The sequence below is a fragment of the Phodopus roborovskii genome, unplaced genomic scaffold (assembly GCF_943737965.1).
Source record: "Phodopus roborovskii unplaced genomic scaffold, PHOROB, whole genome shotgun sequence".
Classification (NCBI taxonomy): domain Eukaryota; kingdom Metazoa; phylum Chordata; class Mammalia; order Rodentia; family Cricetidae; genus Phodopus; species Phodopus roborovskii.
Window position 1 is genome coordinate 6,761,496 of NW_026125397.1, and position 18,595 is coordinate 6,780,090.

The 18,595-nt window shown below is 38.9% G+C and overlaps 1 protein-coding gene across 1 annotated transcript in view; it reads right to left on the reverse strand.

The window, feature by feature from the left end:
* Window positions 1-4,563: 4,563 nt before the first annotated feature.
* Window positions 4,564-18,595, reverse strand: part of Enpp3 (ectonucleotide pyrophosphatase/phosphodiesterase 3) — a 71,560-nt gene continuing 57,528 nt past the window's right edge. Inside the window, exons 21-25 of the mRNA XM_051175398.1 lie at window positions 10,718-10,853; window positions 9,897-9,974; window positions 8,362-8,494; window positions 6,314-6,470; window positions 4,564-4,824 (exon numbers count right to left, since the gene is read on the reverse strand). Of these exons, the coding sequence (XP_051031355.1) occupies window positions 4,654-4,824; window positions 6,314-6,470; window positions 8,362-8,494; window positions 9,897-9,974; window positions 10,718-10,853 (675 nt within the window). The 3' untranslated portion in view covers window positions 4,564-4,653. The remainder of the gene's footprint in view (window positions 4,825-6,313; window positions 6,471-8,361; window positions 8,495-9,896; window positions 9,975-10,717; window positions 10,854-18,595) is intronic.

Here is an 18,595-nt window from a genome sequence, read left to right on the forward strand (position 1 = left end):
ACACCAGCAGGGAGACAGAATTTAGCCCCATTCTACTGTCTATAACTTAAGGATGAAATCATAGCCTCTACCCCAGCAGTTCTCCATTTGTTGGAAGTGACCCCTTCACAGTTACTGTCTAAAACCACAGGAAAACACAGACGTTTACATTGCAGTTCACAACAGTAGCAAAACTGCAGCAATGTAAGTTTATGGTTGGGGTGCGGTCACCACAACATGAGGAAGTGTATTATAGGGTTGCAGCGTTAGGAAGGATGAGAACCACTGCTCTGGACACCTCTGTCTGATGATACCCAAGTGAGGATGACATGTGGATAAGGTTTTAGAAGAATATCAGCAACAAGTAGAGCACATACCATATTAGAGAAACAAACAGAAGAATTCATTGCAGTAATCACTAGGCAAATTTCCCTAACTTAAAAAAATAAACTAATTGCTTTAGAGTACTTCATGGCTTCCACACATTGCTGTTATAGACAGTTCAGCAATGTACTGGCCTCCCAGACTTCTAATCCTATGAACCTTAATTTGCACATTAAGAAATATAAAAATACCAGGATAAAGGAGTTCCTTTAACTCCACATTCAGTGGCATACTTCACTAGTTGTTATCCCAGCTACATTCATCCTGTGGGTTTGGGATGAGTCTAAATTGCCCCGATGCTCTGTCATTGAAGGGCTGAGGTTTGCTGCTGTCTGGGTGTTTATCCAAATCCTAGGCCCCTGAGTGAGGGAGTGATTGTGGTCCACCAGGGACACAGTGTAAAAAGGAAGTCATTTCCTCCAAGAGCCTTGTTTGTGTTTTTGACAACTGTTTCAGTTTATCATCCATTTCCATTCCCATACCCAACCCTCCGAAAGTAAACAGACGACAAGTCATGGTGATGTAGGGGTGTGGGTGGAAGAGGAGGGAAGAAAGAGATTTCCCCAGAGCAAGAGGACATTTCAGGGAACCAAAATTTAATTTGGAAATAAACTCAAGTGCCCAAACCAGAGAGAGCTGACATGATCAGCCCAGGTTGTAAGCACAAACATCGCCCCCAGAAACTCCATTTGCTGGTACAGAATGGTCAGACACTCACGAATGGGCACTTTTACATTAGTGGCTAAAGATGAACTTCTCCATGTGAACAGACACACCTCTTTAGCCCATGTGTCCTCTTCTGTTACTCAGCCACACACAGCGGGGAAGGTGGTCTCTACTGGGCCAGAAAATGGCAGTTATATCTGATTCTTTGTGGGAAAACAGACTCTTCTTTTCTTCTCAAACTATGACACTGAAAACCCTCCCTGCTGGAAGTGGTTTTGTTTCTTGTTTTTGTTTTTTTTAGGATACAATTTCACTAAGAAAATACATTTTCAAAACTTGAACTAAATTTAGAAAATGAGCCAACTTTGAGAGTTTCTCTTCCTTCCAACTCTGTTCCCAAGACCTTAGCTGGCCTCTTTGTGTTAGGAAGAGCACTCTCTACAATGATAATTCATTTTAATTCTTGATTTGGTAAAATTGGAGTTCACAGAAATATCCCTTTTACATATGCCTATTTATCAAACTACACGTAACCCCAACTACCAGTACCCCAAAGTCTGTCCATTCCATCATAGGCATGTCAGCTGTGTTAAATACCCATCTATGAGAAAAGGCTCACAAATCATCTTTGATGCCAATTCTAAGTGGTCTGAACCTTCTCCTGGCTGCCACAGGTCCAGGTATGCAAGTGGTACACCGATACATGCACACCCAGGCCAAAAAAAAAAAAAAAAATCGCAAAATAAAACTTTTAAGCCTTTTGAAATTTGTTTGATTACATATTTCACTGGCAACAGAAAGAAAATGAACAGCCACGTTGCCGGAGATGACAGAATTCTATTATAAAAATAAATTATTTTTTTGCACCACAACCATGCCATTTGCCATGAGCCATCAACCACACATGTCGTTTACTGAAATGTCACACAGCAGTTACTTTGCTCACTTCAGAAATTTCCATTTCCTGATAGAAAGGGCTTTCTTTTGTTTTCCCGTATTTTAAATGAGCATACATTGATTATGTAGCAGACATTATTGTGGAATTTTGTGCATGTCCACAATGTATTTTGGGCGTATTTACTCCATTACCCTATTCCTTTTCCACCCCCTCTGACTGATCTCTTCCTCCTCCAACCAGGTCCTTGTTCCTTCTATGTCCTTTTCTTTTTAAGAAACAGATTTCTAAATCTTCAATACACATTTTCCTAGAAATAAGAAATTGCCTGGGGCAAAAATTGCATCTGACCTATAGCAACACAAATGGACATTTCCCCAAATCCCATATTTAAGAACTAAGTTTCAAAGGAGAGTTATGCCAAAAAGGTCATGGGTCAATAGGCTTTAATCATTATATACATTGATTGAGAAGATTACATATGAGTTTAATATTTATACATGTAAATGTATAATTAATTTGTTATTTAATACATAATAAATATTTATATATTGTATGGGTGGTCTTATAAAATAGTTACTACTTTTAAAATGAAAATTTCCATTTTTGGTTGGGTTGAAAGCCATGTTTCAGTGAACTCAGAACTGAAAACAAAAAGCCTGATAAAATCTGTAACAAATGCTCTAGTTTTATTTAAAAATGTAGATATACATATTACCCATTTTAAGGAACTAACCTAGAAAATACACTTCCACAAACATAAAACTTTGTATTTGTAATGTTATTCATTGCTGCATCTTCATAATTATATTGGGAACAACCTAAACATACTATGTATAGGATCTCAATAGTCTCCACACATAACGGCACACATTATAAAGGAAAAATGTTGTGTTTACTTAATAGATGTCTGTAACCACCAACTCAACCAAGTGAGCCATGTGGCTCAATAACAACCATACAAATCAACACTGTGTATTTCTGCCAAGTATCAAGTGCTGAGGACAAATGCTACCAGTGTAATGTCACTGCTCAATGTGGAAAGCAGGAGACTAATCATGAGGAAATGCCACACAAATACTCATGGACAGGAGGCCAGGATTCTTCAAAACTATCAATGCTCTCTGTTAAAATCTGAGAAATGAATGCATGCACTTTTTTTTTCTTCCTTCCTTTCTTTCTTTCTTTCGAGACAGGTAACCTCAAACAGAAGAGAATGTTTAGTGCAGTGAATGAATCTGCTTCAGACTCTGGACCAGAAAAGAAACTATTATGAATGATATCATCTAGTTGTAAAATTTCATAGTCAATAAAGTATATGTCAGTTCAATCTTGACATTAAATTTCCTGGTTGATTGTGTTAGTACCCTTGATCTTAGGAAATATGCACTGAAAGATTGGCAATAAATGGATCAGATGACTGCAATGAACTTTCATAAGTTTATTTTAATATATTTATATGATATATATACACTCATCTATAGTGCAAATGTTCACAATTGGTGAAGCTCAAATGAAGGCTACACAAGAGTGCTTTATGCTAGTTTTTCAACTTTCCATGTATTTAATAGTCTTTCTAAATAAAAGTTTTATTTCAGCTAACTTTAATGTTTATATTTTTGGATATAAAATGTATTCATTCTTTCAGAATAGTATTTCTCCAGTGTTTCTTTTTTCTGTCCTTTTCTTTGTTTCATTTTTATTTATTTATTTTTTTCTTCTTCCTCTGCCAGTGCTGGAGACTGAGCCTGGAATCTTGCAAATGCTAGGAAAGCAAGCTCCCATCACGGAGCTTCAGCCCAGCTTTACATATTTCTAAGGTTTTTCTTTTGTTGCTTAAGAGACAAGTTCTCACTATATAGCCTTGGCAGGGTTTGGAATTCACTATACAGACCAGGATGACCACAAAGTCAGAAATTCTCCTGCTTCTGCATCCCAAGTGCAGGTTAAATGTAGGCCATGCTGGTCTACATGTTTCTTTATGACAAATAATGAGTTACAAAAGGAAGGTACAGCTCTACATAATCTCTAGGTGGATCTCCAGGTGGAACCAAGATTAACTAACTTTTCTCAGACTGGCCTTCATTTCTAAGTGAAGCACTCACCAGTTTAGCCATCAGCTGAGACTCTTATAGGCAAACTGAGTTTCCAGGGCTACACACAGTTTAGGGTTGTAAATGTTCAGCACTTATCTCCAAATAGAGAGGGATCTAAAGTCCAGAAATTATCATCTATATTGGAGCCATGTTGGAACAGTGGAAATGGAAGGGATTGTGTCTACGCATAGAATCTCATCATGTTGCTGGACACAAGGAAGGAATTTCCCGTTTGAGCCTTGTCTCTCACTGAATAACATTTTGTACTAGGGCTGGGAAGATGGCTCAGTGTTTAAGAGCACATGCAATTCTTGAAAGGGACCCAGGATCCCTTCCCATCACCCACACCAACAGGTCACGACCACCTGTAACTTCAGCTCTAGGGGACACAATGCTCTCTTCTGGCCTCCTTGGGCACCAGCACACATGTATATACGGGGCGTGGGGGGATGGTAAATAAAATTATATTCAAAATGATGTTCTAACAACTGTTTATAGAAATGAAAAAGATTACAATGAAAATATGCAATAGGAGTCTAAGGATTAAGGAAAAATAGAAAATTTTATTTTATGACTTTTTGATTTTTTGATAGAGAATGTCCTCATTTTTGTCAAATTGCTTTATACATTCATTCAAATAATGGTTTCAAACGTGGGTAAATATGTCTTCAGTTGCAAAATTTCTGAGACAGGCTGTGCTTTTTCCTGATAAAAGTCAAGGCCGGTAAGGAGTTCTACGTCACGGACCCGGGCAATGTGTGCTTTAAACCTGTCTTCCACCCAAAGGTCTTCTGTTTTGTTTCCCTGAAAAATGAAACACAGGACTATTTTCCACACAACGTACCTTTTCCTTGGCATGAAGATATTTTATTACTTAGGTATCCTTTTGTAACTTTTTTTATGGCCATGATTGTTCATCAGCTCATACCCACAGTGTACATGCCGCAGTCACGTTTGTGCACGTGTGGCATACATGTTAATGTGTGTACATGTGTGCACATGCATGTGGAGACCAGATGTTGATATTGTGTTTCTTCATCAGTCGTTCCCCCCATTATTCTTTAGGGTCACTCACTGAACCTGGAACTCATGGCTTGGTTGCTCTGGCTGGCCCCAAGCTCCAGGGATCTTCTTGCTTCTGCCTTCTAGTGTTAGGATTGCATGTGTACAACACACCTTCCAGCTTTTTAGGCAGGTGGTGAAGATCTGAACTCAGGTCCTCAAGCTTGCCTGGAAAGTGCTTTATCAACTGAGCTTTTCCCCTAGCCCCTAGATGCAATATTTTTAAAGAAATGATTATAGGTGCTGTTGTTTTGTCCTTAGGTTCAGAGCTAACATTACTAACTTACATGAGTCAATGTGGGTCTAAACAGCTCTTTACCTGTTAATACATAGCAGTATATGGTACACAGCATTGCTTTGTGTTTTCAAACTTACACCAAGGGCACTGAATGTTCTCTCTTCCAGTTATTTCTCATTCACACAAGGTTTATAATTTATCCATAATGTTGTGTCCAGATCTAAATGGGCCATTTGTTTTAGCTGAAATCTCTGGTGTTTTTTCATCATAACTTAATGCAGCTTTTCAAAATTACCAAGCTGACAGGAATGGGTAATTTCACTGTTATGACTAAAACTGTGGTGAATAACTTGGAATGTTCTCCTTGTGTTTAAGAGCATAGATTGGAGCATATGTAAATGGAGTCATTAAATTATTAAACATATGTAATTATAACTCTACAAAATATCTTTAAGTATAACATTCCTTAAAATGTTTATGCCAGTTTACAATCTTGTGAAATAGCATTAATTGGTTCTTGTTTTTTAAACCATCACATTAGTGTCTTATAATTATCATTATAAATATCTCACCATTTCCTCCCCTTACCTCCCTCATCCCCCCCCCTCTCTCTCTCTCTCTGTGTGTGTGTGTGTGTGTGTGTTTAACACTTCATGCTTCAAGGTTTCAAGTACTGGAATTTTTATTTACATACTCATATAGGGAAACATTAATTTAATGTAATCTATAGTGTAAAATTTCAATGCTTGTATCCATAGTAAAAAATGAGTTATAATACCCTAGTGAGTATCACAGACACACACACACACACAGACCATCATATATAAATACTAAATACTTTTGATACATACTGATTCATGTTTGATATTAATTCTATAGATCATAATCTATAGACAAGAAAACTCTATCCACGAAAACTAAAACAGCCCAAATGAAATAGATGTGAGTAATCATTTTCATTTTCTGGGCCCAGACTCTCCCAGGCATACTCACAGGGCAGCTTTCCATGTTGGTGGGTCGGTGAGGGATGATGAAAGGCAGGACGTCCAGCCACCCAGGGCAGTCCTGGGGCGTGTAGGCTTTGTCTTTACAACTTGTCAGCACCACAAAGTAGTGTGTTGGGATAGGAACATCAGTGTTGGCTACATGTCTGAAAACATAAATTAAAATGAGTCGTCATCATAACAAATGTCATATATATGAAAATGCCAAGGGGAAGTCCCGCAAAAAGGAATAAGTGAACAGCAAAGATTGCATGGAAAGTGTAGTTCTATCTTATATGTCTTCCACTTCAGTTAACCAGAAATTCCTAGTTGAATAGCAAAATCCTAGAATACAAGGGATCTGCCTTCTGTGTTTCCCAAGTCTCAGGCCTCATGAGTCAGAGGGGTGCCTCCTAATGGGGTAGGCGCTGGGAACAAAGGATCCCACCCGAGGCTGTGCTCTTCCACTGCATGTGAGGAGTCATCTGCCCCTGTCGGACTCGTATTTAATCATCTTGAACATGGAGGTGTCCACAGGGCTCACCTGGAGGTAAATTCAGATAACTGGTGGTGCACCAGTGTCCTTTTCGGTAACAAATATCTTTTAAAGTTTTGAGTGAAAAATAAGGGTAACCTGTTAGTTGAGCCACTAGAAGAAATGTGGGACCTGGGATAGACAGCAACACATCCCTAATTCAGAGTTAGACTGTCTAAGTTCTGCCTTTTCCAACTTAGTAGGTAAAGAATCTACTGCAAAAGTTCTTAATCTCTCAGCCCTGGCTTCCTCATTTCTAACGATGGGCTATGGGAACTTAACATCAAGTTGTTTTGTAGATCAAGCAAAACTGTGTATGCAAATGCTTAGAAAAGTACCTCCTATGTAGTAAAGAGCTCTCAAGATATCTGTTAGACTATTTCAATGAGAATACTTGATGTTAGCAAATGATGAGAAGCAGAATCAACTAAACCGTGAAACGCCAAGTCAGGCATGGTGGCACATGCCTATAACTCAGCACTCAGGAGACAGAAGCAAGGGGAGCTCAAGTACAACCTCTGTAACATAAAGAGTTCAAGGCCAGCCTGGGTTGCATGTGGCCTTTCTCAAAATCAAACCAATAGAAAGCAGTGAAATGAAAGGCTAAGAAACAGCATAGGGGCTGGCTCCATGCTTAGTCTGAGTTTTACTTTATCGGAAGGCATAAGTAGAAGCCAAGCTTTCAAGATCTGGGCTGGGATGTTGCAGACATTCAGTTTTGTTTTATTTGTTTGGTTGGTTTTTGTTTGGTTTTTATTTGTTTATTTTATTTTATTTTATTTTATTTGAGACAGAGTTTCTCTGTGTAACCATCCTGGTTATCCTGGAACTTGACTTGTAGACTAGGCTGGCCTTGAACTCACTGAGAGCTGCCTACCTCTGCCTCCCACGTGCTGGGATTAAAGGTGTGCGCCACCACCACCTGGCTGCAGTCCTTCAGTTTTATCCTTAACGACATTTTGATAATAAAAGGAGCAATGGATGAGACTTCTCTCTGAAACAGTTGAATGCTAACAGACACTGAAGTACAGTAGCAACTCCTAAGAGTCTACTATAACTGGGGTTAGTATGAAGGTGTATAGTTTGGTTTCTCTGGTTTTCTACTGAAATCTATTTACATCCTCTATTGGAAAATACTTTTGTGGATTGCCCACTGAATCTGTGAAATTTTAGTAAGGTAAACTTAGTCTTTACTTGATTTTTTTCTCAATTATAGTTGGTTGGAATCTTTATTTATTGATATTACTCTGATTCTCTATATCTCTTTCAGAAAATCTTGTCTTGGGCCAATAAAAATTTTTATTAATCTTTTCCTGGAAACTTTCGCAGAAGCAATTAGTTTAAATTTTGGCCATATGTTTTTGGGTTGGGGGAGAGTTGATAAATATTTAAGGAATTTAAGTTGAAAATTGGCAGCAATTATGTATAAACAATGTTATATAGAGATTATACAGTACCTAAAGTATTGAGATTTTTTTCCCTTGCAATACTTTATTGCTAAATCAAAAAGTCAAATTACTTACTGTGTAATTTCATCTGGAGCATCAAAATGGCCATCATAATTATAATCAAATATTGGTCCACTAACCACATTCACTCCATTTCTTTCCATGGCATATTTTATAAGGATAACCTCATGGAAGTAGTCCCACATTTCTAAAAAGAAATGAAAGAATGAAGTGTGGGTATCCAGGCATCCGTACTGCCCTGTCCTTGGGGTCCTGACAGGATACGCCCTCAGCTGCAGCCACTAAGAGCACCACCTGTGCACATTCACTGTGTTCCCTTATAAAGGGCCCCGCCCCCTCCTTGTGTCTTTCTCTCTCCCCTCTTTCCTCTTTCCTCCTGCTCCTGTCTCCTGAGGTCGGTTTCCCTCCTTCCCTTCCCCCCCCCACTTTTTTGGGGGGGTCTCTTTTTTATTATTATTATTATTTCTTATTTTACATATTGATTCCAGTTCCCTCTCCTCCCCTCCCTCCATGCCCCCCAACCCCTCTCATCCCACCCACCCCCCCACTCCAGAGGAAGGGTGATGCCTTCCAGGAGGGGTCAACAAAATCTGTCAAGTCATTTGGAGTAGGGTCTAGGCCCTCCCTCCTGCCTCTAGGCTAAGGGAGTGTCCCTCCATGGGGAATATACTCCCAAAGTCCTTTCGAGCACCAGTGCTGATCCCTTTCCCTAATAAAAATAAAACCCTCCACTTGAACCCTGCCACATGGTGTCTTTTCTTAAATTACAACATAAGGTATTTTAAAATATCTACTTCTCTTGAACATTTACTAGTGTTTTCTATTGTTGATGCATTTAAATAGCATCACATTCCACTTCAGTAACTAACACTGGTGACTGCATGATTCTACAAGGTAGTTCATGCAGCAGAAACAAGCAGCCATATTGATAATAACTCTTTATTTCTTTAGTTTTAGACTTGAAATTAGAGCAAAACATGTCTTCAAATACCTTCAACTGTGAAACAATAGTCAGAACACACATGCTGCCTTGTTATGCCATCACCGTGGAACATATTTGCATTACTTATATGAACATTAGTAAAATTCAGCTTTATAAATAGCTCTTAACAGTTAAGAGATTAAAAACAGAATTTAAAAAAATCATCAAATTCTAGCAGCAAGTCAAAATTGCAGTTAGTTGAAATTATATCAAGAGTTTTGCACCTGTATTTAAACTAACAGAATAAAATGATTCAAGATCAGTAACAACTTGTAGTAATAAAACATAGGTTCAGTTTGGCATTCCAAGGAGTTATGTTATTAGTTTAAGGTTAATATGTATGTAACAACAAGTCTGTAATCCCAGCTACTCTATGGGATCAGGAAAAAATATATATATAACAAGGTCAAGGCCTGCCTGAAGTACAAAGTGAGTTCAAGGTCAGTCTAGTGAACTTATCAAGACCCTATTCCAAAATGAAGCCTAACAATGGACTGAGCACACAGGTCAGGGCAGAGTTATGTGTGAAGACAGCGTGCTTGTCCAGTGCATGTGAGACCCTGAGCGTAACAGCCACTATGGGGGACTGCAGAGACTTGGCACTTACTTTTGAATTCTTCATACATCGGAACCAAGTTACTTGTAATTAAAGCATCATACTGACTCTCAGAATTTCCTTTGATTGCTGTAAAACAAATGTACATATACTTTACTGCAGGGTTTCAGTTGACTCGGCCTTTGCTTTCATTAAGCCTCTTTCTACTAGAAGTCTCCAAATCTCCAAAGGAAGAATCTATTAGAGTCACATGCCAAAAGCAAACCCATTCCCAGAAACTGAAATAGTTGAAATTCTCATGGATATATGAAAATGACATTCCTTGACAAATGGGGGGGAAAAAATGAAAGACTCGAGTTTTAGAAAAATTCCACTGGTTTTCATGTGACTCCAGGAGAGACCCTATCTTTAAAAAAACAAAACAAACAAACAAACAGTTTGAGATTCATTTGGCTGATTAATGTATAGACCGAAGCTCACAGACTAAGCACCAAGCAGACAGGCCAGGGTCCAGCCCCAGTTCTTTGCACCAAGAAGCAGTTGCATTCTCTGCAAGGACCTGAGCTCAGGCAGGATGCCAGAGATAACGCTGTCTTAGATGATTGTGTCACTTTCCCAACACCCTTCAGTTGTAAAATTAAACTTAAACCTGCTGAACCCTCCAAACATCTGGGCCTGATTAGAAGTTCCACAGAAACATTTATTAATCTTTAAGGAAGCTGTTATACCACTGCTGGCCAGCCCGTGACCGCCGAAGCCGCTTAGGCAGCCCAAGCAGGTCATTTGGGTGGGGAATATATGCTTAAAACACACACCACATCCAGCTGATTGAGGGCTTTCTAGCTGTCGCTCTAAAAAAGAGTTTCACTAACCAGGAGGATAGAGGAAGCCATGGGTGATATTCTTGTCTGCTAAATAGAAGGAACACTTTTGGCTCTCAGAAGGAGCAACCCTGACATCAGCCCGCAGACAGTCTGGGACAGTGGGAGGAAGGGATGATGTGTCTCCCTGTTGAAAGAGAAAAAAGGAGAAGAAAAATTACACCCACAGTTGTGGCTCACCCATTGCCTTATTGGGTTTACGACTTCCCTAGTCTGTTTTTCATTTACCCTCTTCCTATTTTCTTAGTGAATCAGGTCGACGCCAGCAGCGGGAATGGATGTATTCGGCTATGTGTTCTTGTGTGGTTCCCTTCTGGTTAGGGAACACTGGGAGGACAAATCAAACATGCCTTAGAAAAGGACATTTGCAGAATCAATCCTGAACAAAGGAAGCATGGGAACTATTGCTGAAAAACAAAATCTTTTTCAGGATTGAACTTTTCTGTAGGGATATGTAGTACATGCAAATGAGAGGTGGGTGGAAAGCGTTGGGGCAGGAGGGATGGCTCAGTGGTTAACACTGGCTGCCCTTCAGTTCAGTTCCCAGCATCCACATGGCAGCTCACAACTGTCTGTAACTTCAGTTCCAGGCAATTTGACACTCTCTTCTGGCCTTGTGGGCACAGGCAGACAGTTGGCGTACGTACATATATACATGTAGATAAGAATTCGATACGTTATTTCTAAACTGGGCAAGAAGTTATAATTAGCCTACAAATAGTTATAGCTATATAAACATATAATATATAAATATGTTTATATATTATACATAACAACGTGTTCTAACACACATAACATACACGACTATATATATATGTGTGTGTGTGTATATATATATATATATATATATATATATATATATATATATATGGGGGGAATCTCAAGTATGCCTGGTTGGTCTTAAACTTGCTATTTAGCCAAGGATGACTTTTAATTCTTGATCCCCATACCTCTACCTTTCAAGGTATTACAGGCATGTTCTACCAAGTCTTATTTATATGGTGGTGGAGAATGAACCTGGAGTTTAACCCTGCTGGACAAGCACTCTCACAACTGAACTTCATCCCCAGCCTCCAAACATCCTTATTTTTGGAGTAAAATCGGTTTGCAAAATAAATCACAAAATAGATTTAAAAGGTATAATTTCCCTTTTAATCACATTTAAAGAATAATGCTGGCCCTCATGCGCAGGACTCTTCTGCAAATGTGACTGATGCTGGAGCTCCACAAGCACCATAATGATGTGTTATGTGGTTACATTTGATGAGCACATACCCATAAATAAATAAAAATGTAATACTGTTTATTCTGTACCATATTTGGTGGACATTTTCCTAAAATAAAATACTTGAGATAATACATTTTAAAAAATTATAATAAATAAAATATATAAATATAATATAAAATAAATAAATAAATAAATAAAAATAATATACTGTTTATTCTGTACTATATTTGGTGGACATTTTCCTAAAATAAAATACTTGAGATAATACATTTTAAAAAATTATGCTGTTTGCCCTGTTTCTTATTCACTGTGCTGTGCTTTCAGGAAATGTTAGCTATGAGTCAGCATTGGAAATGCTGGCACACTGCAATGCTTCAGTAAGAAAGCACTTCCCAGGAGCTCAGTACAGTTCTCATCTTGATTAAACATATACTATTATCTTTGCTGCTTTCTTCTAAAGCTCATGAAGAAACATTAATAATGAAGACACAGTAGAGATTACAAGAAGCATTCAGAAGTTGGATAAAAACAGGGTGGAACTTCCTTTAAAAGCAAACAACTAAAAGCCTGATCTACCGTATCTGGGACTCTCGTCTACTACTAGGTGTTTGCCTAAAGTGCTCCTAGACAATGCATCACTGAAGAGTTAAATGCCGGTGTTTACTGCAGTATGATTCACTAGAACTGTGCAGAGGCAGAGAGAAAGAAAACATGCTACATATGCACCATGGAATTTACTCAGTCATAAAGAAGAACAAAGAGATGCTGTTGTGAGAAAAGTAGATGCAACAAGAGATGATTATATTAAGCAAATTCTGACAGTCTCTAAAAGGCAAATAGTGTATGTTTTCTCTTATGTATAGCTGTTAGATTTATATAAATACGTAAAATTATGCATGTATTGACCTGTCAGATCTACATGACCCCAACTGGATGGCATTCCCCTACATATGGAATTGGGGTGGGGGGATGGGAGGGGAGGGTGGTTAGAGTGCATGTGAGAGGGCAGAGAGGGAGGGAGGGAAGGAGGGAGGGAGGGATGGAGGGAGGGAGGAAGGGAGGGAAGGAGAGGGAACTGGGATCGACATGTAAAATAATAAATTAAATTTAAAAAAATGCTTTGACTCCAAAATTTAAGTTGAAGGACAAGTTACTGGGGAAAAGGATTTCTATTTTTGTTTCCACAGAAAATGAAAAGATGTGGATTCCTTCCAGACTAATGTGGTTTGATCACGCCAGACTGCCTGAAACAGAGTACCAGGTGATCCTACATTCAAAACAGCTGGACAAAACAGCTCTACAGACTACAGCCAGGATATCTGAATCTTCTTCGAATCCCCCATGACAGCACCCCTTACCAGCAGGAAGTAGTTTGGAAAGAACCACGCCCAAATTCCCAAATATTGTGTATAAATGTTTGTTTTCATTTAATTGGACTTTGTTATATAAAATAAAATAAAATAATAAAATAAAATAAAATAAAATATGCATGTATATATGATGTGAAAGGAAAGACCAACCTATCTAGCCAGTGGTTCTTAACCTGTGGGTCACATATCAAATATTTATATTACAATTCATACCAGTAGCAAAATTAGTAATGAAGTAGCAATGAAATAATTTTATGGCTGGGGGTCACCACAACGTGAGGATCTGTATTAAAGGGTCTCAGCATCCGGAAGGTTGAGATGCACTGACCTGGGGGATGAAAGGACTAACGGGATGGGGGAGACGCGAGGAGGTGGGTGAAGATGTTCTGTAAATAGTGTCTGTGTGTGTGTGTGTGTCTGTGTGTGTTTGTGTGTGTGTGTGTGTGTGTGTGTGTGTGTGAAAATGTTCTTGTGAGCACAGTACCATGTACAGTGACTATGCAAAGTGAAAATTTAAATGTGATAAAGAGAAAATAAAATACATAGATGTTAGAAAGCAGATAAACAGGAACCAGGCAGAAAAGCAGAAAGGGCCAGTGAAAACTAAAAACCAACAACCTATGCTCTGGGGAAGCACAGAATCACCGCAGGAGTTCGGAAGGGTGGAATTTGAAGTCCCCTAAAAACAGAGGAAAATGGAAGCCTGACTGAATGCAAGAGGAGAGCTTAAAAATATATGAAGTGGGGGATACAAATAGAACACTTCCCTTCTGGGCAGCTTAGAGTGCAGACTACCATAGTAAAGGGCCTGGTGTTCATACAGCAACGGGCAGACATGTGTATGAATAAGAACAAGATGAAACTCTGCTTAACCTATAATAGGACCCAATCCCCATTCCATTACCCCACACAGACTGTAGATCACACACATGGGTGGGTTAGATCACAAATGTCCTTTCTTCGGAAAAAAGTTAGTCTGATAATACAACTTAATATTTACAGTTGGAAGTACATGACAAGATGGTTGCTCTTCTTTTTAAGCAAACTGTGGAGTCCTGTGAGTTAGAAAGCATCATCCGCATAGTTCAGTGCCTTATACCTAAAAAGTAAGTCCACAGACAAGAAATATCCAAAAGATATTTGGTGAAGGGCAGAAAGAGGAATCGAGAAGGTAATATAGAAAGCAGAAGAAAACCTGGAGACAGGTATGGGGATATATAGCATCTATATGCTAAAAAATGAAAGTAAACATAATATGATCTAAAAGATGATGTTGAAGATATGTCTCATATCTTCACATATAAAGATATGGCCCATTAATATAATATTCTGTAAATTTAGAGAGGAAAAAAATCCTTTAAAATTCAAAAACCTGCTAAACTACCAAACAAGTATAAAGTCAGAATAAAAACATTTTGAGATATGTATAGTGTCCTAATTGGATCACCTTAGGCTAGGGATATAATCCATTAAGTTGTGGGGTGTTTGTCTAGCATGCTGTGGGTTCAGTTCCTATCATCTCACAAAACTGTATGTGCAAGCACAGGCCTGTAATCCCATCATTCAGGGGGTGAAGACAAACAGGAGGACAAGAAGTCTGGGGTAACTCTGGGCTACATGAGACTCACTATCAAGAAAAAAGTGTGCCTTTTATTCTTCCTTTCTAAGAAAGCAGAAAGAAGCAGACTGAGACATGGGAAGATGTTTGGCTAAATGCAGTAAATTAACAATCACCTTTTTGGGGAAAAAAAAAAACCTACTTTAAGGTCTGGAAAACTCATTTATTTCAAAAGCATCAGAAAATGTTCTAAATGACCATTTCCTCCACTTGGCAATAAGAAGACACATGGCTGTGTTGGGAACTGGGACAACCTTGAGTGAGCCAGCCAGCTCCATAAACACCTGGGACATTGTGAGATTGTGAGATTTTAGATAGGTTACACATTACATGATTATATTTTAACACCTCCCATGGTTACTAAGTTTTTCTTTTGAATAAAGCTATTAGCATGCAATTCCCCAAAACTGCAATCATGACAATGTTGAGGAGGGAAGGCCATTGTGATGCAGAAGGGGACTGGAGCTTAAAATGTGTGCCCAAGTGTTTACCGAACCATCAGAGTCGGGTATGGATAGGATGGCTGATGCTCAAAAGTGTTAAAACATCGTCATACACTTCCTGCTAACTGAATATTTTCAGACTGATTTTCATATATCAATCTTGAAGCTACAAAAGGCCATTCATTAAGACTGGGAATAACAGGACACAGCCTGGTTTCTGAAGGTAAGATGAGGCAAGACACAGCCCAGTCCTAGAAGACAGCAGGGGTTCAATCATGCCCTCCCAGCGAGTCATGTCCTATGAAAAGAGATGGTGATGAGTCCCTCCTACCACTCACCATCTCCACCTCGTCCCTGCCCAGCACCCCTGCAAAGCTTCAACCCCACATCTTTCCAGAGACCCTGAGATGTTTGAACTCCAAAGAGAAGCAGGAAAAGCAATAAAGAAAATGCTGTCAGAGACTGAGAAAATACAGACCTCCCATCTCTCAAAATCCTTCAAGAAAAGTAAAAATGAGCTTGGAAAACAGAGATGATTTTTCTTTCCATTCTGGTGTGGGGACCGAACAGATCTTGATCAGCAAGTAAAAATAGTTCCACTAAAGTGATAGATGTCCATTACCCGTGGGCTCCTCACAAAAACTATAATGTGTCTTGTGGTAAAGTCAACAACTGCACACAGCTGGTTGCCTGATTGTATAATTTATTTTTCTATGGAAAAATGACTTGTAGTTCAAAAGAAGTCTGGGACATGCATTGGCCCTAGTTACTTAAAAACTTACAAACATGATTAGGTCATAATTTATAGAACCCATATAACCCAAGAGGGCCTTTTCAATAGTTCCTACTCAGAGATAGGGAGTTGGGACTTGGAACAAGTGTGAAGTCCTGAGTTCTGATCCCAACAACTCACACAAAGCCCAGCACTGTAGTACATGTCTACAATCCCAGGACCCCTGCAGCAAGATGGGGAGGTGGCAGGAGAGACTCTGGAAGCTTGAGGTCCAGCTCTCCTCTCTTACTCAGCCACAGACAACATTGGCTCTGTCTCAAATAAGGCAGAAGGTGAGGACCAATATATAAGTTTGCCCTTTGATCTCCACACATGTTTCCACACTTACATATGAACATACAGACACACACACACATACACACATACACATCACAAGAGAGAGAGAAAAAGAGAGAGTTTTTAACAGTCCCAATGATGTGGGAGATGTGTATACATACTATGTAATATATATATTTTGTCCGTATATATGTATATTTAATTGGACTTTGTTATATAAAATAAAATAAAAGAATATATATATATACATACATATATATAATATAGAATGATAGTATTTTTCAATATTACCTTTTTAATCAATAAAAGGTTCAATTTCATACTAAATTAATGCAGTATATCCTTTAAACAACCTCCATGATTCTTGCTTTATTTTCATCATTTTGTTTTGTTTTTGTTTTTATCTAGTTAGAAAAGTAACTCAGAGCTTACGACTGAGTAGGCCCAGAAACAACATTCGAGTTAACCCTGACCAGATTTAATGCCCCAGAAGTTGTTGTGGGAGGCCCATGATTCCAAGTCACAATTCCTCCCCCAAAACTCTTCTGTGATAACAACCAAAATAACAACACCCACCAAAACCACAGAAAAACAAAGACACCATAAAACTTAAAGACAAACCAATTGTACCCATGCTCCAAAAGCGCTTATTTGAAGCCTGATTTCTCAGACACAGAGCTGATCCCCGACATTTTATGTGAAGCTCCAAACATCCTCCTGTGTAATTTTCTTCAACCACAACACACAGACAGAGTAATTTCCGAATTAGAAAGCAGAAAATTGCTGGAATCCCATCCGGTCACGTGGAGGGGAAACACACAAGCACCTCTGTGGGGTCGGAGAATGGACAGGGCCTTTTGGTAACAAACTCTTAGCTTTAGACTATAACAAAGGCCAGCACTAATCACCTAGCATGAGCCCAGGTACAATCTCTCTGCCTTTGACATCCTCCACTGCTCTAGTAAATTCAGGGATGCCAGAAGGCAAGGAGAAGCGTCAAAAAACTCCAGCAAGTCCTGCCTGTCTGGACTTTTCATGGCCAGGGACTGGGTAAGAAGACTGACCTTGAACATTCTGGCCCTCTCAAAAGCAAACACAAACTAGAGATTATTTTAAGGAACACTGAAGAAAAACACAAACACCTGGATAGCATGCCCATTAAGAGAGTAATGGGGCCACCAGCCTACATAGGAACTCGGGTAACAGTATAATATTTACCACACTGGGAAACAAACATTAGCATCCTGTTAGCAATGGTCACAACTGTATCATTCACTGTTGGTTGTGAAGCTGCCTTTCAGGACCCAGACAGCTTTAATTGGTAGTAGAAAAAAATAGGCTTATTTTTCTGCAAATTCTCTTACTTGGACCAAAAAAGAGTAGGTAAACTAGATGCAGCCAGTTATGTCCTCTTTGTAAAAGGAAGTGGTACCCTTAGCAAGAGCAGGGATAGAGTATTTTCTACACACACACACACACACACACACACCCTGATTGCTTCCTGGCTATTTTTTCACTTAACCCTTAGCAAGAGCAGGGATAGAGTATTTTACACACACACACACACACACACACACACACACACACACACACACACACACACACCCCCTGATTGCTTCCTGGCTATTTTTTCACCCTTCTGCTTGGTGGTATAGCTTTGTCCTTAGAGTGTTGAGAATAATTCACCTAATACATTGCATCTATTCCCAGATGGTGCTGTTGTCCTGTAGACTTGAAATAAAACCCTCCCTTCTCCTAAAAGAGATCATGGTTGGATTTGGGGCAGACTTTGATTTCCTCTACAGTTCCCTGGTTGCTGATATTGAATGACTCGAATCATTTTTTACTGTGTATTTAATAAGCCATTTGCCAATCTCTAGTCTATGTATAGGGGTTAGTTATCTGTCTTAGACCCTAATTACTACTTGTGATACTCATAACTTGTTTCTATACCTAATGCAAATGTATTGTCCCATCTATATTTTCCTTTCCACACATGTTAGCATGGATATAGCCTAATTAAATTCCCTTGTAATTTTGTTAATTATTACTTCCCAAAGCCCCAAGCTCATAAAAATATAAGTAAAAAATATGGATTTGCTATTTGTATTTAGGCCTGTAAGTCAGTCAGGAAGTTAGCT